We start from the raw sequence: 26926 nt of genomic DNA, 5'->3' as shown, positions 1-26926 counted from the left end.
ACTGCAGATGACTTTATTTATTTTTATGTCTCATTGTTAACGTGTGTGTGTGGGGCTGAGTCACATGGTTGCTGAGTATTTGTGCAGGTCTGTTGGTGGTTTGTATCACTGTGGGGCCGACGGACACAGTAATACACAGCTGTGTCCTCAGGCTGCAGATTCGTTCCTTTCAGAGTCACTGTTCGAGCAGAAGTGTCTCTGCTGTAGCTGAACTTGTTCTTCAGAGCTTCATTTTGGTAAAAGCTTCCTCCTCCCCACTTATCGTTAATCCAGTCCATCGGTTTTCCTTCACTCTGTCTGATCCAACCTGTTGCATAGCTGTTATCAGTCAAAGAATAACCAGAGACCTGACAGGTGATGGTCAAAGACTGTCCAGGCTGCACCACCATCGAGTCTGGCTGGATGAGATCAATACTGTTCACACCTGTGGAAACACAAATCAACATGATCTCCATCATTCACCGACTGTTCAGCGTTTCTAATGTGTTTAATAGTGTGAATCCACTAAAAGCTCCTCACAGGTTGCAGCTGCCAGCAGCAGCATCAGAGCGACAGAGAACATGATGATGTTGGAGATGAACTGATGTGAGCTCTTCTGTCTCTGACACACAACAAACACACACACTTCACTTCCTTATGAGGCAACTCACAAGGAGGCTGATTTACATACCGATGATAATAAATCAGCTGACTACAAGTTATTTAAATGAATCAAATGGAAGATGAAATGTTCAGCTGTTCTTGAAAGAGAACTTTAATCTCTGATAAAAGCACATTTTAAAAATGACAAAGCATTCTGACAATAGGCCTTATCCATTAATTGTAAGAAGAGTGAGTCTACAATTATCAGAACAATATAAACATTCATGTGGCTCAAGGGAGTGCTGCCAACATAAATGTTACATAAAAGACGTAAATCATCATGAAGTTGGCTAATGATTTCATGTAAGATAAATTAGACTTTATGAGGATTCATTTATACTCTAGTTGGATCACAAGCTTGAATAATTAAATTAAATTAAAAGACTGTTTCCTTCTTTACTTTGACAGTGAGCTGGTAGAAGTGGTTAGTGGTCCGAGGGCTCCTCCTCTGGTGGCTTCATGTTACAAGAGTTCAGGCACTGAGGGGTTTTTGTTCAGCTCTACTGATGGTTTGTGTCATTGTGGGTCTCTGGCACAGTAATACACAGCAGTGTCTTCAGGCTGCATATTCTGCCCGTTTAGAGTCACTGTGCTGCTGGAAGAGTCTAAGTTGACACTGAACTTGTTCTTCAGTGAATCTTTGACATTTGAGTCTCTACTCATCCACTCCAGTCCTTTCCCTGCAGGCTGTCTGATCCAAGCTGTGTAGTCGCTGCTAAGAGAATAAGACACCTGACAGGTGATGGTCAGACGTTGACCTGGCTGCACAGTCACAGAGGCTGGCTGTGTCAGCTGTTCACACTTCACACCTGTAAAAAAAAAAAAAAAAAGATCAAGTTCTACTGTAACAGAAGAAAGACTGACTTTGACAAATCCAGGGAGACTCACATCCAGCTGCAAACAGCAGCAGCAGAGCGACAGAGAACATGGTTTCTGTTGAAAGTGAAGAGAATTTGAGATTCTGATGCTCTATAACCTCCACTGACCATCCCATTGGAAGTTTTTATAACTGCGTTGCAAGAAAGACTACTGAGTTTGCATGGAATCAAACCTATGACATGTGAAAGTGGGCGTGGAGCTGAGGAACTTATTAGTAGTAGCAGACACCTCAGTGTCTTCAGATGAGCTGCTGTGGTTTGGTGTGGAGCTGCTTGGAGTCTGAAATCATCTTCTTAGGCCATTTAGCAAAAAACGACGTTGTGTAATTAACATCTGGAGCTTTTTTCAGTGTCGGAAGAAGGGTTTGATTTGGACAAATATACCATCATCAGCACTTTTAATGTCAATTAAATCGAATCACATTGGTTCTTATAGTGCACGTTCTTTATCCTATGATGGGCCTCATGCAAGAAGTGATACAAATCAATTGTTTTTTCTACTCTTTGATTTAGTGGGATGACTTTTTTTAGTCCATGCATTGTTTTTTATGAGGAATTTCTCCTTTCAATCATCAATTTTATTTTACTACAATTTCTAATTTTACTATAGTTTAAATATAACGTAACGTAAAATGATTTACACCTGCCTTACAAAATAACATGTGGGAATAGTATTAACCAGCAGCGTACATTGTTGTAGAAAAGCACGTGTTGGCAGAAAAACATAAAAAAGAGGAAGTCACAAACCACAACCTCTTCTGTTGCATTGGGGACTTTTCTGTGTAACTGTAGGTATGGTGACATACTGGTTTGTCATAATATGTTAAATATAATATCTTTTGCTGTTGGTGATTGGAAAAGTAAGTTGTTTTTGTGAGACCCTCTGCTTGTAATACACAGTGTGTGTATCTAGCACAGTAATACACAGCACATTCTTCTGGTTTTATGTTGGACACTCTCAGATACGCCATCTTGTTTTTATTATCTCTGATGATTTGTACAGGCCCCTGTACACTATTTTCATAAATTGTTTTCCTTGCATCAAAGTAAATAGCCCCCATCCATTCAAGTGCTTTCTCTGCATGCTGCCTGATCCAAGAATGGTTAAAAAATCAAATGGTCCTCTAAATTCTCACCATCCATGCAACTAAAATGATATCTGTCAATGCAGATTTTTACACCATAATACCATTTTTATAGGCTTGTCCGGACAATAATTTGCAACAGACAAAAACTGCAGGAAAATAGCTTAATCAACCCAACAGCACCACTGTGATCCTACTAAATTACCCGTTCAACTAAAACCTCTCAAGAGAAATTAAACATTTCTAAAATGTCATCATGCTACTGTGTCATAACATACAGTAGTTTCTTTTAATGGAAAACGTCTTTTCATCACTTTAATTTTTGAATATATTCCAAGCATAAGGATGATGTAACTCTGAGTGAAATGCCACATTCATTAAGAAATGTTTTCACAAAATCCAATCATTCCCTGCGTCGTATACGTATATGAATAGGATCAATGCAGTTATGTAAAAAGAAATGAAAAGTGATTTCATGGCATTATCTGGCATCCTGCTTGTGATTTCAGATAATACTGATCCCGCTCATACATGCAGACGGACAAATATAATGTTGTATGATCAAATTTCTCATGCGCTTATTTGCTTGATTCTTGGGCTTCTCATGCAACGCAACAAACAATTCATCCACAAATGTGACCATTGACTGAGAATATCTTCACACATCGCACAGAACCTTTAATTATACGCATATGCTTATGTAATAGGCTGATGAGGATGACTCTTGTTTGAAAATACAGTGAACAAGCATTCTACGTGCTGCAATTCATGTATTTATGATCAGATAACTTGTCTCTATTTTATATGATTTTTATTCATTTCAGCATGCATCTATAGACATGTGATTCACATGATTATTAATGCTAGATTTTTTTCCTTATCCATTTTCCCATCTGTTGTATTCTGTTTTGTTACTCATTACAGATAGAACGCTTTATCCAGCAGTCATTTACTCAACAAACACCATATGAAAGAATAGAAGCAGTCACCAAATTGCAAACAATAAGCAAACACACACACAGAAAGGTGAAAAGATACAGTGAGATCATTATTTTTTTCATTTGTAAACATTTGTTTGACTTACTATATGAAACAGCACTAAGCCTATTTTCCTTTTCTAGTCGAAAGCTGCAGAGATAATCCATACGAGATCTCATCCCTCCTCTGGCATATACGCAGATCACTGCTGGTCACAGTTTACACACAGACACATGCTCGCACAGAAAAAAAGAAGCTGAATGATTTAGCGACATATCATTTCTTCAACAAAGAAATTCACAAATACAAGCAGCCAGGATCTCTACTAAGGCCGTCATCATGAGTATTCAACAAGCCTGCATCTTTCTCAGGGGAGGAACGAAGAGACCAGTAAGTTGAAATGGTTTTACGGGTACAGTTTATGATTTCATACTTGTTTATGTATTTTTTACTAGTGGTGGGGATCGTCACAATTCGATTTGAGTACGATTCAGGTGATCCCGATTCAATTATTAAACGATTCTCGATGACGATGCATCTCTATTTTGGATTTAAATATAATGACAAATTTTCGTTAAAATCTTCCAAACCAATTCCTATTTGTATGATACTGTTGATGTGCTACATTTCTTATATAAAATGTGGAAATATTGCCACAAAAATCGTTCAACAAGCATCGCGATGCATCATAGAATCGGTTATTTCTCCCTTACTATCGACATGTATTTAGCTTATATCTTTTCTAAATCTCAGATGAATTACGTATATTTATATATCAGTGTAATCTTTAAATAAACAACCTAATATTATGAGCAACAGTGGAAATAATAAATGTTCAGCGGAGAAAATATTGTGATTTTAATTAAACATGTGACGTATTAACAACGGCACAATTATGTGTGTCACAACAAAAACAAACAAAAACAGAAATCTAGCTCTGACATCTCCAGAACCGTTCATTTGATCTGCTGCATAATTGGCCGTTGTTGACGAATCGGGTGAAATTTGAACTCACAACACGTTTAATATCAATGAACTTAAATAAACAAGCAAACGACTCTGTTCAGCAGAGGTGGAACTTCTGCAACTGCATTACACTGATTACAACAACATTTTGTTAAACTGGTGTAAAACAATAATGAGTGACAGCCCCTCTTTTTATTCTTCATAAAATCTCTGTACACGCATGTAAAAATCTCAGTCACAATTTGAACAAGTGCGTTTAGCATTCCAAAGAGACTTCATTTTTCGGATGCAAAACATATCTGTATATTTATGTATGGAGCTTATAGGAGGTCAATGCCTTGAAACAATGTAGATATAACAATAGTTGTGCATTTTGTGGTCAACTGCTGTATTTAATAAAACATTAAAATAATTTCCTGTTTTTATCAATGCCATTGTTGTTTTGCAGACAAGAGCTCTCACAAACGATGAGATTGAAGGTAACTGCTGTTTATGCTTTCAGATATACTTGTTAGAGTCCTGTATAATGTTGATCACCCGTCTTAAATTTGAGTCACATGCCAATCATATTCTGCGTCTGTGTGCTGTCTAGAGTTACGTGAAGCTTTTGTGGAGTTTGATAAGGACAAGGACGGGTTCATAACCTGTAAGGACCTGGGGAACCTGATGAGGACTATGGGTTACATGCCGACTGAGATGGAGCTCATAGAACTGAGTCAGAACATCAACATGAATCGTAAGTGGAGTAATATAATCCAACCTTTTAATATGCTGTAAGTGGTGTAAGGTATACGACGGGTCCCTGTGCACGCTATTATGATGGGCCCTAGTGCACGCCAGTTACTACTTATGCAGCACACACACACACACACACACACACACACACACACACATGACACATCAATGTATCATCAACATATTCACCATTACATTGCGATTCCATGGTTTTATAGTTTATGTACACTACATATCTCATATTTGTTTTATTGCTACCGTAAAAAGCAAATGGCACCATTGGTTATTTCCTGTCAGTTCTTCTTTGAATGCAGGTTTCTCATCCAGGGTGGCCATCTGAATCATGTAAAGCATCTCTTTCTTTCTTTTTTTGAATGTGTAAGGAGTCTTTCACACTCACAAAGGTCTCCTGAGACATATTTGCATGTTTCTATTTTCAGAAGGTATACAGCTGACCAAATGGAGGAACAATCACATGCATATTTCTGGCTTTTCGTAAAGCATAGCTATCATCTTAGTTAAACTATATTTGTACATCACATTTGACAGTTGAATGTGAACCATCTCATGCACATCAATGAATTAAGTCAATAGCAAATGTTATTTGTTATTGAAATGTTATATGTTAAAGAGTATCACTGCAGCAAGTTAAAAGACACAATGGTTTTATAGCACTCACACTTTTCTTCAGCTGTGTTCTCCGGCTACTGCCTTCTATTACTTATATTAGTGCCGTCATGTGTCTTATCACAGTGGGGGGACGGGTGGACTTTGACGATTTTGTGGAACTAATGACCCCCAAGCTCTTGGCTGAAACTGCAGGGATGATTGGGTTGAAAGAGCTGAAAGAAGCATTTCGAGAGGTGAGCTCAGCATACCTATTCTTTCTTTGTGGTCTTTGGCACCCCACGGTGGATATTAAATGAACACACTGTAAACGCTGAAATCTGACAAAACAGTATGTTATAATTGCGGTCCACAACGGCCAAAATCGTTTTAATGTTTTGTTTTGTTGTCTTCTTCTTCTCCTCTCCTTCAGTTTGATATAGATGGTGATGGTGCTATCACATCTCAGGAGCTGAGGCATGCCATGGTAAAGTTACTAGGAGAACAAACCAGCAAACATGAGATCGATGCAGTGGTCAGAGAAGCTGACAACAACGGAGATGGAACAGTTGACTTTGAGGGTATATACAAGCACATACAACCCTTTTGAATAGCCTTATGTCACCCGAAGCTGTCTACATATTGAGTTAAATAAATTCATCCAAAAAACATTTGTGAAAAAGTGGCATGGCTCTGGTAATCTACTGTAATTTTAATTCTTGTTCACGCATACAGTAATATAATTATTCTTTCTATCAAAGAAGTGTCATTTGACAGGCAGTTATTTATATATTATATTATTCTAAGCCGAGGCTGGAAGTTGGACGTATGTAGTTGTAGTTGTTCTAAAAACCTACTGTAGAATTTATCTGATCAATATCTGTTCTCTGTTCTCTTAACAGAGTTTGTGAAGATGATGTCGCAGAAATGAGGACAACAGAATGAATGCTGATGACAGCCTACTACTTATGAATAATTTTACTTTATTTTCCTGGGCCATTATACACAATGAGTACTTTTACTTTTGTTACAACTCAGTATATTGTACAGCCAAAACACGACTACTACTAAGATTTTGAATGTGACTTTAACTTACAGATTTTTACACTGTGGTATACTTTTACAGAAGTAAAATATGTTTACATGTGTTCTACATTCACAATGTTTACATTATATTTGAATCTCAAAGACAAATTTCAATTTTTCAAAAATAAAAGTGCAAGGTATTTTGCGGATGTTTGCGATTTGTCCTATTTTCTTGGCAAATTTCACATGTTTTCGCGATTTGCCAGCAAATCTCCCCACATGCATTCCTTCCACAGACACTGTTCACAGATGCACTGCTGTCAAAATGTACTACCCGAAATGTAATCAACAGTTTGGTCCAGTCTAGACTGATATTTCTGAAGAAGAAATAATTCTAATAATAATAATAACAGATTTGTTTTTCAACCACTTTGTTCATTTGACATCTCTGCGAATAATCCCTCTGGGGTTGCTAATGCTTTTGCATGACAAAAGGCCAACATGTAAACTGTTAAATACGACAGTAGCTATTTTTGTCTTTCAAAAAAATGTGCTGGTCATAATCTTTTGAGGTTGAAGGCTAATGTGAAGAACAACAATCATTTGATATAGAATCAATGTAATGACATACAGTTGCTGGGACGCAAAACAATATTGTTTCATGAACCGGCATTGACCAATAGTAACGCAAGACATAAAACATAACAAGGCATAACAGAGACACAGCAAGGTGCATAAGCTTGGTCCCTTAACGCCAACCTTTGACAGTCATATTCCGTGTTTGACTTTCTATATTATTTTCTTGTGCGTTTGTCAATGATGTTTAGCTTCCTGCCAAATCCCACATAGCTCATAAAATAAATGTCCAGTTTTGAATGAATCACACATCATGAAATAACATACATGCAACTACAGTACATATAAACAATCTCAGGAATAATCTGTTTCTGTGGGATGGATTAGTTCAGTCTCTGTAATCCTCATCATGGATGAGCAGATGGCAGATAAGACAAAATCACCACTCTAATTCTCATCTACTGACTGAAAAAAAGTAACAACCCCACACGCCCACACGCCACCACCAAAGATGGAGCGTCATGAATCAGAATCATATTGTAGTGTGTTAAATCACAAAATTCATTCACTAAATGCTGCAGACTGAATGTTTTCCCCCAAAAAACAACAAAACTGGCCATTTTCTCATCAATTCCATAGATATTAAATTACCTAAACATTTTTATTTTTGTTTTTAATCGTCGCTTATAAGAAAACATATTTGAATACTAATTGTATAACATGTTCCTCCTACAAATAACATGCTTTATAAATAAAGGTGTACAAGTGTATTACTTGATTACTCTGTTAATCTATTCACAGTCAATATGGATTTATTGTTATTCATTTGTTATTTGGATTCCAAGAAAAACAGAATTGACCAAAAACCTGATTTATGCATATTAACCACGAGCAAACCAACAATTATATAAATATCCATCCATTGTCTACCGCTTATCCTGTATTCAGGGTCGCGCGGGGGGGCTGGAGCTGGGGCTGGAGCTGATCCCAGCTGTCATTGGGTGAAGGCAGGGCTAATTATATAAATATACAAGGAAAAAATAGATCTTTAGAAACAAAATAAACATACAAGCACACAGAAGAAATACGAATATGATGAATAATCACAGTATGCAAAAGGTAATATACGTTTGGCATTCATTTTAGAAAGCAAAAATACATTTACATTTATATTATTTTCATGTTTTCACAGTTTTTTGGTTGAAACATAGGTAATCTATCTAAATTTTTACGATAAAGCATCCCAGGCTGACTCGTGCAATCGTGCACATGCATCAGCAGCTCAAAACAAAGTCCAGTAGTCGGGACAGATTGCTTTCACATGCAGATAGTATTCACTAGCAGAGCATATCATGTCAAGATAAGTTTTACAACAGTTAACACTGGATCTACTCAGATCTCGTTGTGCTTTCAAGTGATGTCAGTTTATAATTTGCAGCCAAATTGTCTAGCAAATAGCATTGTCTAACATCACCCGTAATAATAGGCTCTTGTGGCACTTCCTGCTGCGGACCATAAATCCGACATCACTTGAAAACACAGCTAATGGCTTGTGTAATTTGTAGGGCAGATTCACACAGTGATTCATCAACTGGAATGAAATGCATGACCCACAGCAAGCAGGGCTAAGGTAAGGCATCCCTGCATGTTGTATATTGATAGTATTGGCAGGAACAAATTCAGAGGTCAGGGCTGAACATGAAGTCCAAAGCTTGTCTCTCTGCTGCAGCCACGTTTGGATGCCAGAGGTCCACACTCAAAATGACTCGGGGTCCAGCATCTGGAGGCCCTTTAGAGAAACAATACAATTATAGGTAAGAATGTGGCAGCTTCTCAGGTTGACTTGTTGGCAAAAATGCATGAAATGGATCAAAAACTCCAACACAGAGAACTTGCATTGCATTCCCTTTTTATGTTTTTTTGTGAGTTTAATCATAAGAACACAATTCAGAGTAAATATAAACGTAAGAAACATTTGTTGATCGGAATTGAACGTGATTCGCTAACCCTTGTGGGAGACCGTGTGGAGGAATGAGTCATCAACCAGGAGGCAGTGTCCTTCTGACCAGCACTGAGGCTCCCCTCCCACCACCAGCTCACACAGGGGTGGAGTCTGCAGACCTGCAAAAGTGATGTCTGTTTTAAAACTTTAAAACTGTAAGGATAATTGTTTCCCTCAGCTAAGAAGGCCGTGCACTCCACCCCTGTCTGTGTTTAAAACAGAGAGGATTAAAGTCAGACGGATCACACTACAAAATGGGCTAAATTAACCTCAACCACGACCCACAAAGTATCGCATTATGTAATGGTTTAGTGTTTTATCAGGTCATTGTTATTTCCTTTTGTGCTAGTCCGTGACAGGATTTTAAGATTTGTCTAAGATGCAGATAAATGCAGATAAATACGATGTGTTCCGTGATCTTAATATTAAAATGCCATGTTATCTGCCCAGAGAATTGTTTTGTTGCAGCTGTTTTGTCATGTTTTACTTCTGTATTTTTTTTGTACTCTGTGTGGCATAATGACTATAAAAGATCCTTGAATCTTTTCCTCACCAAGGTGACAACGTAGGCGTGTATTGGTGGGTCCATATGAGCTCCCCAACGTAGCTCCTGGCCGCAACAGCCAAAATCCAGCAGATCCCAATGAGTTGCTGCCGATGAACGTACGTAGAGAGAGAAGTGTCCGGTAGGTGCAAGGACAGGAACGACAGTTTCCAGCCACAGAGACACCTTCACTGTACAAAGGAAACACTGCCTGACCCTGAAAGAGACAATGACCTGCAATCAACATATTACTCAGGTAAGACACGTACATCAGAATGAAACCGGATCAATCAATTTATACTGCTATTAAACCAGTCTTATTTAATCAATCGAAAAGAATATAAGGAGTCTCTGGAACCACAGCACTAACCAGGTGGTTATGGAACAAGCTGGTGGGGAATTTTGATATTAGACATTTTATGTATTTGGAGGTTTGAGGAGCATTTGTGTGATTAAGAGATTTATCAATTTATTTATTGTTACAGAATTATATCGCTTCCTCAACCACATAATGCTACTTTATATATCCACTCATAGTAGTCAGTTTGCATCAGTTTCTTTCTGCAGTACTTTGCAAAAACAGGTAATAACGATTTTTATACATAAGACAGAAGTGTTTTTGCACTGTCCCTTTACTCACGATGGGCCTGAAATATTTGATTGAGTACCTTTGGTCCCAGACAGGTCCAGCCTAGTTTTGAGTCGATGCCCCTCAGGTAAACCGCCTTGAATTCAGCCAAGATTACAGAGTAGTTGGCTTCCAAGACCTCAATGTCATGTCGATGAGCATCTCTTGGGAAGAAAGGAACACTTGGGACATCTGGCAAGAAGAAGAGATGAGGCTTCTGTATAGCAGAGTGATCATTCAGTCTGACCTAAAGTGAGAACAATGAGAAATCTCTCTTAACAATGTTGCCTTCCTCCGCTGTTTACCCTTGAACAAAAGTAGCACCAAATGAGGTCTTAGGTTACTTTGGACATTAGATTTAAACAAATCCTTGACCACAATTGAATTTATCTTATTGAATACATCAGGCGACGTCGACTGCCAGCAAGTATGCATGTATGTGCATGGACTTAACATGTACCTGCTCACGGAGACCCTTATGAATGCGACCCATGCCCACCCAACTGTAGCGCTTGGCATACTCTTGCAGCGCTGCATACAGTTTTTTGGCTTCTGCAGATGCCTGGGCTGGGAATAAGGCATGACTCAGCACTGGGGTGAGGTAGCCCTGTCCCTGCTCCTCATCCTCCTCCGTTTCCATGGAAATAAAGGATGTAATTTGATCACTTCTTGACAGCTTGGATCGTGCGCTACACTTTGTTCCAGCGCAGCTACCGCCACGGGACATCATGGACCGCCTTGAGCCTGACTTGAGCTTTCCAGCGTGTACATGGCCTGGAATCGGCAGGTCGGAACCCATCCGATAACAGTGCCACAGAAAGAGGAGCAGCAGAGTCCACAGAAGGCCACTCAGTGAATGGACACCCAGCTCAACATATGGAGGCAAGGGCAGTGTGTTCATTGACCAGTGCATCCTTCAAATTGATGAGATGCTGAAATAGAAGCAAATTGAGAAATTACATGAATGAAAATAATATGATCAAGTGTAATTGCATATCCTTCAGTAAAATAAAACAATATGTTTTTACAGATTCTTTAGGTAACTCCAGACAACTCTAAGCCTTGATGGTGATGTTTTCAATCAGTGGGATTGTTTTATTATTTTTTACACAATAAAAACAACAGTAGTTACAGGTCTTTCCTACAATCCAAAGATATGTTTGGGCTTATCAAAGTCTTATATATCTTTGTAAGGAGGAGGCTCTGTCTTCTAACAATCACAGCCTAAAGGAAATGATGGACTGTCCTGGATTCAAACAGCCCTCTCATTCTTTTTTTCTTTCTTTCACTTTAATCCCCTTCGGGGTCACAGGGAGCGAAGGCCTATCCCAGCATGCACTTGGAAGAAATTAGTGAGTCACAGGGAACATTCAGTCAGGTTGCCGGTCCATCACGGAGCCCCTGACCCTTTGGTTAAGTTGACTCTGACACTGAGTGGTGACATGGCGTTATGTAAGTCCTGATCTCACATCTCTCTGAGCAAACTAGCTGTGGGTGTAGCTAAAGATGTCACAGCAGGCGATATCCTAAAGTCATACCAAGGCGTTCCATCTACGATGTTCAACCATGGCTGCTAATTATTTCCTTTAATTCCTGACATGCATTGTATTTTCCTTTGTGGGGTCTACAAAGTAAAGAATGGGTAACGTTTAAACCACTTAGGAATGATTGCTAGATCTACTTTCTTAATTTCTGGATGATTTTCCCTATCAGTCTGAACCTTTGTCACATTATGAACAAAGTCATTGTAATGGACACCAATTAGTTGAAAAGTCTCTGTTCACATACTTCCAGCTGTTGTAACGTAAATAGTATTTGTCACTTTGGGGGAAATTGATGTAATCTAAAATGATGACAGTGTTCAAATGAATTAATATACACAATATTAACATTAAATGGGCAGAAACAATGCTATTGTATCTTTTCAAAGTTTAAGTATAATGTGCAGAGCATCCATGAGGTGGTGGCATATTTGACTTTGTCACCACTGACAAAGAAAGAACTCCTAAACGTAGATGATAAGAGAGCAGGTCAAGTTCTGTGATCATTTGTTCTAGTAAATTGATTTAATTTGAGTGTGTTTGGGAGATATACAGAGAACCAGACGTACAAAATGTCCCTCTTTTTTTTTATTATTATTATTTATTTATTTTTATTTACTGTTACCCACCAGAAAACAGTGTGTGCGTGCATGCATGTGGTTGTATTTTGAGTGGGTGGACTCCTTCCTAATAGGCTTGTTCTAAGGAATCATGTAGTTGCATCAATTACATTCCGTGTCGATACCGCCCATTGAAAACACTAGTCTACTGCACGCTTCGCACCATAAAGGTGTTTATAAATTGTGATCATGGGTGTTGTTTGTTTTGCAATCGCTTCGGCATTCTTTCTCTCTCTTTTTTTTTGCTCTGCACCAGCCCCCACAGCTCAGCTGGCTCATGTTTAATGCTTGCATTCCATGTTAGCGCAAACACCCGCCGTTACAGGACACCGCGGCTCACAAATGCTCGCCATGCATACCGTACGGCACATGCAGGGCTTCAAATGAACGGACGGTATTTACCCACTGCGTGCCCAGCTCACATCCCTGACTGATTACCTTGATATACACCGCGCAACGCTGTGTCGGACACACTTCAGCACCGTGCTGGTGGACAGCTCCTCCAGCGCTCACAGACAAAATGTGGCTGTCGCCTTCAACGCCGCTGCAGTGGCCGCCTACGACCGCTAGGGTGCACCTGAACCCTCAACACAAATGCCCTCACATCATCGCCGAATGCGTCAACCACACGGTAACCAGCTAGGGGCATCTCACCAGCACAAACCCCGCCGTGTTTTCGGGGCCTAAAGCAACAGGATACAGTCCCAGCGGAAGAGCACGAGACGCAGCCTGGGAAGACAAAGGTAAGCGGCAGGCACCTTTCGACGTTGCTGAGATGGTTGCTGGTCTCACAGTAGTGATGACTGCTGCCAAAAAAAAATCGTCCTCTGCACAAAGAGGCCGGGGGAGGTGCGAGTGATGCTTTCTCGTATAGCCCCATCATTTTGTCACACATCAGGCTGGCATTTTTTACCGAGGAAACGCCTCGAATAAGCAGCGCAGGTGCTTATTGACACATTACCACTAACAGGTTGATAGCAAGAATATGAATACGGGTTGAAGGGTACCTGCGGTGAGGCAAGGCTCCTTTGGAGCATTTCGGAATAGCGCATTTCCGAGCATGTTATTGCAGATTTGGTTGAGAAAATGCAGGGGGGGATATATAACCTTACACCGTGGGCGATGTGTAGCTACCTGGCCATTTTTCCAAGACTAAAAAATGACTTGTATGAGATTCTCATTCACGCTTCTATATCGTATGTAATGGGGGGATATCTTCCAGATTGATGGGGCTGAGCTTCACATCGCAGTGATCCCCTGATCCGAGTCATTGTGGCCTGTGTGATGTAAACATATGCTCTGTAGCCTACCTGGATTGCGAGTGTTTCTCAAGATATGACTAATGATCTGCTATTAATTAGCTAATAATTCGCTATTAAGGGGTTACATTACAGTAATTGTTCTATTTATATTATGACACTATAGTGTGCTGATCAATCTGTTCTCTTTACCTTCTCAGGTCATTCAGTTGTATCCAAAACCATGGGGTTCACATGCCGTGCTGTGATGCTTTCTGTCACCATGATCCACCTGGTTTCAGGTATGTGTGTATGCATGTATGTATGTATGTATGTGTGTGTGTGTGTGTGTGTGTATGTATGTATGTGTGCATGTGTGTGTGTGTGTGTTCTTTAAGCATTGCTCTTTGTTGTTTCACCACAAACATGGAGTAATGCAGACTTAATTCATCTCACATCCAGGGAAAAAATGCAATATATTCTATGCATTTCCTTGATTATGTTTATATATAAATGCAAATCACAAATGCAGTAATCATTCCTGGACATTTCAGGTATGAGCTTCATGACCCCTGAGCCTGATACACCACCAACGTCAACCCCAGACTCGAACCCTCTGGGGGATCTAATCCATGCTGCCCTGCAGAGTAAGGAATACTTAGGAGAGACTTCGTCAAGCACAGGTACATGAACGCAGACCTTTATGGATGTTTAGGCTCAATGCACCTGAAAGTACAGTATCTGTGACTAAATTGAGCTTTTGGACTTGCAGGGACTACCACCAACCCGACACAAGCTGTGCCCGGGCTTGGGCAGAGCGAGTCAACAGCAACAGTCATATCTCCAGGGCTGCTCACCACGGCTTTGAGCTCCTCTTCTGCTGCCAGCCAGAGGGGATCAAGGAATACCATGTCTTCGCTGCCCTCAGAGGAGGAGACGACCACCACTCTGATCACCACGACCACCATAACTACAATGCACATGCCAGGTACCTGCATGCCATCACTTGGCTTCCCCTGAGTCTGGGTTGTTTATTGATGCCAGATGATGTGGTCCTGATAAAGGGATGTGAAAAAAAAGTTTGAGCCTTTTCACAAATTCCTGGTCATTTCTCTTCCCTGTAACAAGAATATCTTGACAGACAAGGTAACGTAAAACAGTTATAGAATATTAATGATGAAATATCAAAAGCTTACTACATTTTCTTAGATAGCTATGGAGTCAACATGGCTTCCTGCTATTAGTGTGAAGTGACATTCGATAACATATATTCAGTATCCAGTATGGATTTTAGATTCTTAACTCAGACAATATGAGTTGAAACCTCAGTATGGACATGTTTGTCTATGCATCTGGTCTCATTTCTGCAGGAATAATGTGCTTCCTGTTCTTTCAGGATTCATGCTTTAAACATTTGGAGGGACACAAAGAAATGAGAGCATATGCTGATGAAGTGCACTCCTTTCCTGCTCAAAGTAGTCAGTGAAACCACCTCTTCCCCCCTGATTCTCCTCAATAACCTAAAGCAAGAAACCAGGCTTAGATTTACCAACCTGAACAGCTGTCAGATGACCATAACCAGATGTACAGTATCCGTAATTTGACTTACATAGACGTGTGCATCTTTGACTTGATGATGGTGAGAATAGCTGTCACTGAAGACCATCCTGCCTGCTCCGAAGTGGCCGGCTGAACCAACACATGCACTTCATACAATATGCACTTTTCCCGTAGCTCTTTCTGTGAAGTACACAGATGGTTTAAATCCAAGTAAACATTCTGATCCCGTCTTTATTATTTCAGTAAAGTCTATATCAGTCATAAAGCACAAGACTGTGGAGATAAAGAAAAGCAGATGACTCATAAAAAATATTTCCATGCTTTGAAACCAGCGAGATGTTTGTCTTATCGTCACACGATACATTTGCTGTTAAAGTTCTCTTCACGTTGTCACACGCAAAGTTCTGTATCAAGAAGAATCTTGACAATGACGTCTAAACACGCGTCATCTTTTATTTATTATTACAAACAACAAACAAATTCAACTTAATCAGTTAGCATGAAAACAACTTATTGACTGAATAAAGAGCAACCAAGTGAACCCCTGAATACTAATATCAGCCCTGTTACTGTCCTAATATCATAAGAAGAGAATAATTAATATGACAAATCAGTCAGTCAACGATGATATTATGACTAGAATACTAATAGGGAGTGGTGAAGAACAGGATAGCATCCTTGTCAGAAATGGAGTTAAGTGAATCAGCAGTATGGCATCTCCTTTAGCTGGTGTTTCTCTCTCACTGCAGGTAGATGAGAGCTCTTACTCATTCTGGTCATGAAATAAAAGACACCATTAGAGCAATGGCCACAAATAAGAGTTGAGTTAATGTCATTGAGCAGGTAGAAGGTGAGTCAACTGATTTACAACAGATGCGGGGAGAGAAATGTCCTGCGAGATGATCAGTGAGGATTTAGTGTCTTTCCTTCCTTAACCTTAAAAAAAATGCATTTCCCCCATAACGTAAATCAATATATTAGGACGAAGACTTGGTTTATATTTAGGGAACGGATTAGGATTAGACTGGTTAGGGTTAGGGTAAATCTCCAGGCGTGTGTCATGTCTGTTACAGTGTGGATCCAATGTTTTTATTGTGTTTGAAATGGGAATCTTCATTCACACCCTCTAAGTAACAAGAAAACAATGTAAATGTAAACATGTTTACCAATTAATGGAAAATCAATTGTACCCTGAAAGAACTTCTGACAATTGAGAATACACTTTCTTCTTGTGTAGAGTTTAAAGAGAATATTGATACCACTCTCTTGTCTGTACTGAAATATGAAGCTACAGCTCGCTAAGCTTAGCAAATAGACGGCCTATTTAATTGCCCGTAAGGGGGATGCTGCTAGCATGGGTTGAGCAAGGTAACAAAATCTGCCCTCATCTCTGAACTTCAATGATTTACATGCTGAGTCTTGTTTGTGTAATCTGTTCCAAACCGAATTGGAAAAACAGCAAATTACAAGAAATACAAGGCCGTGTACAAGGAGTCACGTGCAGGACTATTTCTTGGCAGTTTAACTAGTTGCTGGGCAACCAGCAGATAGTCCAGGTCCCAGCCAAGGGATACAACCATAGAACTCGTCATAGACTTTTTGTATAGAGTATTAAATAAACAAGATAATATGTTACTGAGTTTTAGATGTCCTGGTAATCAAGACTAGCTTTTTCCTACTGTTTCCAGTCTTCCAGTCTGCTGGCTCCAGCTACATATACATGTATATTGTAGAACCTTTTCAGCTCTGAAATGCACATAATCTGTCATGCACACATTTTATTATACATTATTTGTCATGAAATATTTATGGGACAGCACGCAAGTGTATCTGCTAAACTCAGATCCTGCTGCATCCAAGCGGGCATCATTTTTGTTGAGTCATATTTGTGTCCAGGCAGGAGTTATCACTGCTCAGTTAACACTGTCAGCTGAATGACTTGATGCCACTTTGTAAAATCGGACATAAACGTTAAACATGTTGCGTTTCCCATCTTTCCCTGTTCATTGTCAGCCAAAATGATTGTAAAAGTATTTTCCTCTCCAGATGCCACTTGTATTACAAAGGGTGGTCAATAATAATTTGTTTCCACAGAAGCATAGCAGCAGTTTCAGGCATGTGGTCAATAAAATCATTTAATGCAGTGAAATCCTATATACCACAGCTTCACCCGAGACAGTGCTTACTGATACAAATTACTTTTAATTTCGTACCGAACTTAATTACGGTGTAGTAGTGTGGGTAGCACTGTCGCCTCACAGCGAGAGGGTCCCAGGTTCGATTCCCAGGTCGGGTGATTATACTGTAGTAGGTACTTCATGTGTTATTGTGACAATAAATAAACTAGACTCACAGCAATAATGTGGTTGTTCACGATAAATATGTGGACTTTTTCGTCAGCTACATTGAAGGGGTCACACCTTTCCAAAATAATTTTTAAAAAGTCTTCTGCATTATTATTGCCTGTTTTTTTGCATTCCTGAGCCATTAAATGCATAAATAGGCACAATATAGCAATAATGGCAGCCAAGAAGGGTCTGTGTGGTTATAATTCTTGTCAGCCAGACACAATTGCTTGCAGGATCAAGGTCTACCTTTCAGTTAACTAAATCACTACAGCGTTGCCCTACATCTGACAGCAGCAAGAGAGGCCTGTCTGTACCCTCTAATATCATCATTAAATCATTTAATTCCAGCACAAGCATACATGCCTCGATTAATGCAGAACATTGATTTGAATGCATCAGGCTACATGCATGTTGACTTGCCTTTGCACCTTTCTTCCAAAAATCATTTTATTACTGGCTTTGAAATTATAAGCTGGGAAAAAGCTGTATGTTAAAGTCAAAATATTGTGAGTCATGCTATAAAATCCTTTACTTATGCTTGCTAAAGCTTTCCTGTATGAAGATACTTTAAAGTGCTTGTTAAATGAGTATTTCGACACACATTTTAGATTGTTCTTCTCCTGCCCTTTCCCTCTTTTCACAGTACAATGCAATGCAACTATGTCAGCAATGGAGGATGTTGTCGAGTCACCAGATCCCGTATCATCATCCTCATCTTTAACCCCTCTGGAATGCACCTACAGCATTACTGTGTATGCAGGTTATGGTGTGGAAATTCAGGTAATGTGCATTATCTCCTATGAATCCATAATCACTCATCTTTTCTGAACTGAATACGAAGGCTTCGGCATTCAAAAGATGGTGACATAATGCCTCTCATTATTCAAGTCAATGAAGACGATTTCACACAGTTCACTATCTATTGGTGTTTTACGGCTGTAGATGTACATCAGTGCCTCATTAATTCACTTCATGGCAAGTGTCTGGCTTTTTATATATATATTTATATATTTATATATAAAACCAGCTGTTGGAACATGTTGTGTGTAATATAATGTCATTATTCCCTCTTTTTCCCCCTCTAGGTGAGGAAGGTGAACCTTTCTAAGAAGGAGTCTCTGACGATCATGGGGTATGGAGGTTTGGGACCAGAGCTCTTAGCTAACGAGACCCTGATGAGAGAGGGTCAGGTGATTCGCAGTACGACCAATCAGGTGTACATACACTATCGCAGTCTCCAACAGACCAACCATGGTGTGTTCAACCTCCACTACCAAGGTAAAATAACCCTACGCTGTTCATCAAATAAATAAAAAAATGAGTACTTGGGATCTATTTTCTTGTTGAAGATGATTTTGCTGTTTTTTCGCTTGAGGAGTTTTAATGTGACTGGAACGGAAACCTGCAGACTTGCATATTTAACTTGTAGATGACTGGTGCTGGAGATTTATGATCCGCATGCACAGTTCACATTCACTAGTAGAAGAATTGGTTGAAAATGAAACTTTTGAACCTCAACTTTTTATCTTCCTCCTGACAAACTGAATTTAATTTCCTTCCTGTTCCATCGACACCAACAGCCTTCCTGCTGTCCTGCCCGTTTCCTCTGTCTCCTGAGGGCGGAGGAGTGACGGTGACAGACATCCATCCCGGAGGTCAGGCACACTTTCACTGCGACCCGGGTTTCCAGGTCCGCGGTCATGAGGTGGCTACGTGTGTCAACACAACGCAACCACACTGGAGCACTCCTGGGCCACAGTGTGTCGGTCAGTAAACCCCTTCAGGCTTGTCTTTGGTAACAGTTGGATTGTTAAGGTGGTGGATTTTGGAGAATAATTTGTGGGATATTATTTTTCATTAGCTGTGTCTTGCGGAGGTTGGATTCGTAATGCAACGGTGGGCCGGATACTGTCTCCACCGCCTCCGTCCGCCAGCAACCACAGCAATGGAAATAATCTGAGCTGTCACTGGTTAATAGAAGCCAAAGAGGGACACAGACTCCACTTACACTTTGAGAGATTTGCACTGGATGAAGATGATGATAAGTACGTTTGTGTTTCCACTACTTTGTGTGTGGTTTTCTGAGTACACCTGCTGATTAAAACGGTGTGTATTATTTTCTTCTAGTATCTTTCCACAAATTTAAATCATATTGTATTTGTTGATTTATTAGAGCAAACTAAACCAATTTATCATCATGTATCGATCGGATTAACGTGCTCCCAGGTAGGCTAGGAAGTTTCTCTGTACAATTAGCTTTTAACTGATTTTTTGTAAAAATGATTAAGGTATCACAAAAGAAAACAATAAAATTGGTTTGGTTTTTACTGTACTCCTACATGTGACACCAGTCATGCACATTCATTCAGTACTTATTCAGACACTGATCGTAAAATGTCCTTCTCTTCTCAATCTTACATTGGGGATCTTTGTGGTTTGTTTGAATCTCAGGTTAATTGTGCGCAGTGGAAACAGTTCCCTGTCTCCGCCGCTCTTTGACTCAGACCTGGATGATGTCCCAGAGCGTGGGTTGCTGAGTGAGAGCTCCACTCTGTACCTGGAGCTCACCGCTGACTCTTCCTCCATCCCCCTGCTTCTGGCACTGCGATACGAGGGTGAGCAGCGTGTCGCTACACATCCTTCTAACCTCATTATTGTGTAATATTTAACACTATTCTGCTAGAGAAAATATCTTTTCTTCTTTTGATCTTTTTTTTTTTTTTAGCTTTCGATGATGAACACTGCTGGGAGCCCTACATGCCTCATGGAAACTTCAGCAGTAGTGACATCACATATCAGCTGGGCACCACGGTTACCTTCACCTGCTCCCCAGGCTTCGTCATGGATCAAGGTTCCGGGGCGATCGAGTGTGTCGACCCAAGCAGTCCCCACTGGAATGACAGCGAGCCTGTGTGCAGAGGTAGGTTTTTATTTCTTTAATCAATTACAAACATTCTTGTTTTTTGTCCGTTCTTCTGTTGTTTCTGGCTTCGTTTTCATCATCAATTAAATCTAAATCTTCAGTCATTCCATTCACTGGTATTGAAATTGCATTGTGTTGAGGTTGGTGCCTGAAGCGTCAAGATGTTGTAGCTTGAAGGCTGCAGCCATTCTGACGGTGGCATCTGCTGAGCTGCTGGCATGCTGGGAAAAGTGAGAGCAACAGAGAGACTGTGGCAGATATCAAACTGGCAGAGACATTAAAACAAAGGTGCTATACTTTCAACCAAGCAGAAGATATTCTGAAAGCCGTATGCCGTGTGGTATTTCTGCTTGTAGCTCTTGTCTCTCAGAGTGGAAACTCAAAAACAAGTAGCTTTGATTGGTCATTTACAGTGTGTATTCTGCTCATATCAGCTCTTTTTGCTCTCACAGAAATATACTCGACAAGTGTTATGGTTAAAATGTTTCCAAGCAAGTGTGTTTTCATACACTTGTGTGTTTCTGTGTGTGTGTTTGTGTATCTGGCTTCACAGTTTCATGCCCATTTTAATAGGACTTGCTTTGTTTGAGAGCCAGTCCAGGCATCGCATTTGAAGACAACAGCATCCTCCAAACGCAATCAAACTGAATATGTTCTCTCAGGCAAAAGGGTTCGAATGGAAATAGAAGCTCATATCACTGCAGTTTACATCCTGTGGTTGTCATCTCCGTACTGACACACTGTCCTTGCTGTTCAATCGTATTCCTGCCAGGACAGGTTGCTTATTTTGAAGTGATACGTTTTTTTAATTGTTCCTGTAATTGATCTGCCTATAGCTGCAGAATAATAAACAACAAACAGGCTACAATGATGTAACTGATGTGTTCAATGTTGCCATGGAAACAACGTAGATGAGTAAGTTTAAGGCATGATGCTCTTCTTTCTGGGCCCTCTTAAATCTTTGTAATTTTACTGGGACTTTATTTATTTTCTCTTCCTCCATTAATAATTATGTTTTATGTTATTATTTCATCACCCCTTTAACTTTGACCCCTTTCATCATTCTCTCTGCCCCTCCACATCCTTGCCTCACTTTCTCTCCTCTCTTCTGCTCTGTAAGCTCTGTGTGGAGGGGAGTTGACCGAGTCGTTTGGTACCATCCTGTCTCCTGATTGGCCCCAGAGCTACTCCAAGGGGCTGGACTGTGTATGGCAGATCCATGGCAACGAGGAGAAACGCATTGAACTGGATGTCCAGATGTGAGTATTGCCGTTTTCAGTGGTTTGTGTGTGTGTGTGTGTGTGTGTGTGTGTGTGTGTGTGTGTGTGTGTGTGTGTGTGTGTGTGTGTGTGTGTGTGTGTGTGTGTGTGTGTGTGTGTGTGTGTAGCAAGATCAATAAAGCCAAAGCTGTGTTCAAGATCGACAGACAAAGCACATCATTTCCATCACAGATTTATATTCACATGTTTCAATATCAAAATATACCACATTTTGTTTTATTTTGCATGCCACCAATAGAAACATATCTTACAGAGTTCTGCAGATGGTAGAAAAGTTTTTAATGACACAGAAATATGAAAATAAATATGCTTACGATGGAATCAGTTCCCCTTAGAGAAATAGGATCAGCGCTAACTTGGACTGGAAAATCTATTTAACAAGCGTCCTGCTGTCAACTCATATGTGCACCACATATAAACAATTTCAACCAACATTATTCTCATTTATTCTTCTTATTTTAACATCTCATAACATCAATTTCTCTTCCCTTCCCAGGACTGCTCTTATTAAGACTAAACTGTATCCGTCTGAAGTGAAATTACACTTTGTTTTATTCTTGCCTTTCCTTTTTAAAGTTTAAATATCCGCCACACCGATGTGCTGACCGTTTTCGACGGACGTGACCTCATGTCCCATGTGATTGGACAATACCTGGGGTCCAGAGAGCGTTTCCAGGTTGTGTCTGGGGCGTCAGAAATCACCATTCAGTTCCAGAGCGATCCAGATGATTCCAGTTTTATCCTGAGTCAGGGCTTCCTTATTCATTATCGTGGTAAGTACACTCATCGAGTGTAAAAATCATGAACCTACACATTTTTACATTAAAAATATTATATATTGAGTAGACCAATGTAAACGTATATGTATGTGTGTCGTGCAGAGGTTGAGCCAAACGACACCTGCCCTACTCTTCCTCAAATCGACTTCGGCTGGATCAGCTCGTCCCACTCCTCCCCTGTGAGGGGCAGTGTGCTTACCTATCAGTGCCAACCAGGATATGACATCAGTGGCTCTGACATCATCACCTGCCAGTGGGACCTCTCCTGGAGCAGCCCTCCACCTACATGCGTCAAAGGTGAGACTGAGTACTGGGGCTCACTTTAAAGATCGTAACTCCACGCTGAATCCTTTGCTATGGACTCAGATCTGTATGTTCTCAAGCAACGGCTTTTAAAATGTGAAATACAGTCATATGCGTCACACTTTGTCCCCCACAGTCCAGCAGTGTCCCGACCCAGGAGAGGTTGTAAACGGAGCGCGCTCTGTGCGCCCCGAAGTAGGTTTTGCCGTGGGAACAGTCGTTCGTTTCTCTTGTAACCAGGGTTACCAGCTGGAAGGTCCCAGCCAGATCTCTTGCCACGGACGAGACACTGGCACCCCCAAATGGAGTGACCGCAGCCCAAAGTGTGTTTGTGAGTGCCTTTCCTGCTGGATTTGTCTGTTGATGATACTCATCGCTGAAAGTTGTGCATGACTGACCTCTGTGTGTTTTTGTGTGCCATGAACAGTAAAATATGACCCATGCCCAAACCCTGGTGTCCCTGACAATGGTTACCAAACCTTGTACAAGCACAGCTACCAGGCCGGAGAAACTCTGCGTTTCTTCTGTTATGAGGGCTACGAACTTATCGGCGAGGTCATCATCAGCTGTGTTCCTGGCCACCCCTCTCAGTGGAACAGCCCGCCGCCCTTTTGCAAAGGTAAAGGTTATCATTGTATCAAGAACCTTCTGAAAGAACAGGAAAGTCGTTCACTGTGTGTTTAAGATTCGTTGTCTTCAGCAATGTTTTATTTCAATGTTTGTTGATGACAAAGATCTTGCCATTATTTTAGTAACAGAACTTAGATATGAATGAAAATATGTTAATGAGATCCTGAAGGTGCATTTATGACTTATTAGGACATATCATTTATAACCAATGAATCTGCTTCTCTTTCTCTTTTTTTTAACACAGTGGCATATGATGGACTTTTGGATGAACACAAATTAGAAGGTGATTTATTTTCTCTTCTCTAGGTCGTTGACATGAGGCCTCTCCTTGTAGGATTTAAAGTTGTTACTTTGGCACCATCTAGTGGTAATATTAAGAACAACATCGTGATATTCTGCTAGAAAATATGTTTTTTTTTCATATTTCAATTTACTTGTAGTGTGCAATTAATACAGGCAAAGTCATTCAAACGGTCACTGTAAGATAATTTATGAAATTTATGAATTGGTATACTATTGCGTCGAGTTTCTCCAGATTTGTCAGCCTCTTTTTATTAATGTGTTTGAAATTTTTGCAGGAAAAAAACAAACCTGGTTGATGAAAAAGCTTCTTTTTATGATGTTTTTTGACTATTTCAGTGGCCCAGTCGTTCGAGCCGTCCCATCAGATCCTCAGTGAGAACATTGCTTTGGCAATCATTCTGCCAATCATTCTTGTCATTCTCCTGATTGGAGGGATTTACATGTACTATACAAAGTAAGTGGGTCACCAAAGTGCCAATTTAATCACTGATTGATGTGTTACACTGCTGTTACTTTCGTCATCTTCGTTCAAGATAATGTATAAACTGTAGCATTTATTCATGTGGTCATATGTAATTTTGTTGTCTCACTCCCAGCATATGCAGACTAGACTGGAAGCCGCTGTTCTGGAAGTCTCTCTCTCACACACACTCCTACAGTCCCATTACAGTAGAGTCCGACTTCAACAACCCTCTCTATGAGGCAGGGGTAAGTGGAATATATTTTAAACAATTTTCCTGTAATTCAGATTTAATTGGGCCTTGAGGCTTTTTTTATATGTGTGTGTTTGTATCTAAACTAATGAGTATTAAATTACTTTTTACTGATCAATATCTAACTTTGCCCACAGGATACGCGGGAGTATGAAGTATCCATTTAAAGGAGAAAATGTCTCGGTTGAATTGAAAATCAGAGGCAGATTGAATTATTTTGAAGGATAATGTCCTTAGTATTACGAGGCCTCACTCCCCCTTTTAACATTTATTTATTTATTATTTTACCATCACTGTATCTCTGCTTCATCAATTTGTGGAAGTGCTTTATTTTGATTTGTTGCACTGATATGGTGGTCTGCCGAACGTGGGTCCTACTTTCTGTATCACTACGACTGGTGCCTTACGAAGGGTAAGAAATTGATGACTAAACAAAACAACACTTAAGAACAGGAGAGGTGAAAGTGGTGAAGGAAAATGTATTTGTTTATTAAGTATTATTAACATGATTATGAGGCCAACACATTAGAGAATTTGGCAATACTTTGTTTGTCACTATGAAAAGTTACAGTCATGAGCATACAGAACATGCTGAATGTTTTTCTCTCATTTTTAGAGCAGCTCATGTTTTACTTTTTTTTTTACATTTTACTAACTACTACAGTAAAAAGGGAATAATATATTAATTTCAATGAGAAAAAGCTTGAGATCAACACATGTCATTTTCTCTCTACTTAACGTTGTCTTTCTCTCTGTGTAACACACACACACACACACATACACGTACATTGAATGTAAATATCTGACTTAATACTAATTGAGGTTGATATATATACTAAATGATATATATATAAGCCTCATATATACAGTTATACATGGTGGCGGGGGGGTTATATATTTTCATTATATATATATAATGAAAATTCAGTGCCAAAATATAATGTTAAATAATTTAATGTCCCTAAGTGTTTCATCTGTTGTTGCAATACTGTTTACAAAGGCAGTTTATTTTATTCTTCACTGTTTCTGGCGTGCATCGGCACCCAGGGTCACATGACATGCAAGGAATAGGAGAAGACATGAATGTCATTATGCTTAGAGCATGCACTGATTGTAAATTATATTGCTTCTGCTCAATCTTGCCATTATCATTATAGTTATTGACAGTTATCATTGTTATCAGATTTGATGTTGTATGCACTATGTTGATGAAAAATTACAAACTTGGCTGCTTGCTGTGATGCATTATGTATTTATTTACAACTGATTGTTTGAACAGTGAATGTAGTCTCATTCACTGTGCCAAATGAAGGATCCTGGAGACTGTTGCTTTGTAGACTTAATTCTTCTCTCACCATCGGTAGCATTTCTTTGCTTCATATATGAATACAATCTTTTGAAGGCAGTAAATTAATTGCTGAACTGGAAATAAAGTCTCTGTTGAATGGTGTTAAGTGTGTCGAAATTAACCTTTTATTTTTCAAAATAACATGTTCTACCCACATTTGTGCATATGCAGAACACGCACCATTTGATACATATACAACTCATCCAGTGGAATCAAAAATCTCAATGGGAAAGTATTATTTGTTTTAGAGAAACATTTACTTCATAGCTAACAGATAATGTAAGTAAATTAAAAATACAAAGGGAAAGCATAAACTAATATTTTACGTTTCACATACAATTATTTTATTTGGAAACGAAAATGTCCCTTTAAAGGACGCGTGTGTAGAATTTAGGGGGATTTATTAGCAGAAATTCATGTAACATGAAATTAAGGCACATTGTGTGTGACCACTAGAGGGCAGTAAGCACCCGTTACTCTAGATTCATGACACTGTCTTCCGGCTTGCTGCTAAATGAACATTATTACAAGGATAAACTAAGTGTGACTTTTACTGTTCTCATTTCCAAAAGTCACAATAGTATTAGTTGTACATATTCATATTTTTAAAACAAATAAACGGATATTACGGTGCATTATACACGGCTGCAGTTCCTCACTGTGACCACTGGGGG

At 39.7% G+C, this 26926-nt stretch overlaps 3 protein-coding genes across 4 annotated transcripts; 2 read left to right on the top strand and 1 right to left on the bottom strand.

Annotated features, from left to right (window-relative positions):
- Positions 1-3745: 3745 nt before the first annotated feature.
- cabp5b (calcium binding protein 5b) lies at positions 3746-8360 on the top strand. Of its 2 annotated transcripts, none has more exons than XM_084037926.1 (6): positions 3746-3973; positions 4998-5028; positions 5142-5285; positions 6038-6147; positions 6360-6471; positions 6793-8360. In XM_084037926.1, the coding sequence occupies exons 1-6, from the start codon at positions 3923-3925 to the stop codon at positions 6819-6821; spliced, it is 477 nt and encodes a 158-aa protein (XP_083894052.1). In that variant the 5' UTR covers positions 3746-3922; the 3' UTR covers positions 6822-8360. The 2 variants fall into 2 exon arrangements, with proteins under 2 accessions (XP_083894052.1, XP_083894051.1); XM_084037925.1 differs by having other exon boundaries at positions 3752-3973; positions 6324-6471.
- Positions 8361-8689: 329 nt separating this feature from the next.
- Positions 8690-13590, bottom strand: asphd1 (aspartate beta-hydroxylase domain containing 1). Its single transcript, XM_084037924.1, has 6 exons — positions 13266-13590; positions 11127-11598; positions 10707-10913; positions 10048-10255; positions 9500-9613; positions 8690-9281 (listed from the first exon to the last, which is right to left on the bottom strand). The coding sequence occupies exons 2-6, from the start codon at positions 11577-11579 to the stop codon at positions 9172-9174; spliced, it is 1092 nt and encodes a 363-aa protein (XP_083894050.1). The 5' UTR covers positions 11580-11598; positions 13266-13590; the 3' UTR covers positions 8690-9171.
- A 683-nt stretch (positions 13591-14273) lies between these two features.
- sez6l2 (seizure related 6 homolog (mouse)-like 2) lies at positions 14274-26354 on the top strand. Its single transcript, XM_084037923.1, has 18 exons — positions 14274-14367; positions 14620-14748; positions 14838-15053; positions 18617-18753; positions 19059-19251; positions 19554-19739; positions 19835-20018; positions 20425-20588; positions 20699-20893; positions 22017-22155; positions 22753-22949; positions 23058-23252; positions 23395-23589; positions 23686-23877; positions 24133-24171; positions 24528-24645; positions 24788-24899; positions 25042-26354. The coding sequence occupies exons 1-18, from the start codon at positions 14310-14312 to the stop codon at positions 25069-25071; spliced, it is 2679 nt and encodes an 892-aa protein (XP_083894049.1). The 5' UTR covers positions 14274-14309; the 3' UTR covers positions 25072-26354.
- Positions 26355-26926: the final 572 nt, after the last annotated feature.

The sequence above is a fragment of the Eutrigla gurnardus genome, assembly GCF_963514095.1.
Source record: "Eutrigla gurnardus genome assembly, chromosome: 20".
NCBI classification, from domain to species: Eukaryota; Metazoa; Chordata; class Actinopteri; order Perciformes; family Triglidae; genus Eutrigla; species Eutrigla gurnardus.
Note: the sequence above shows the minus strand (reverse complement) of the source record. Positions and strands in the feature narration are given on the sequence as shown.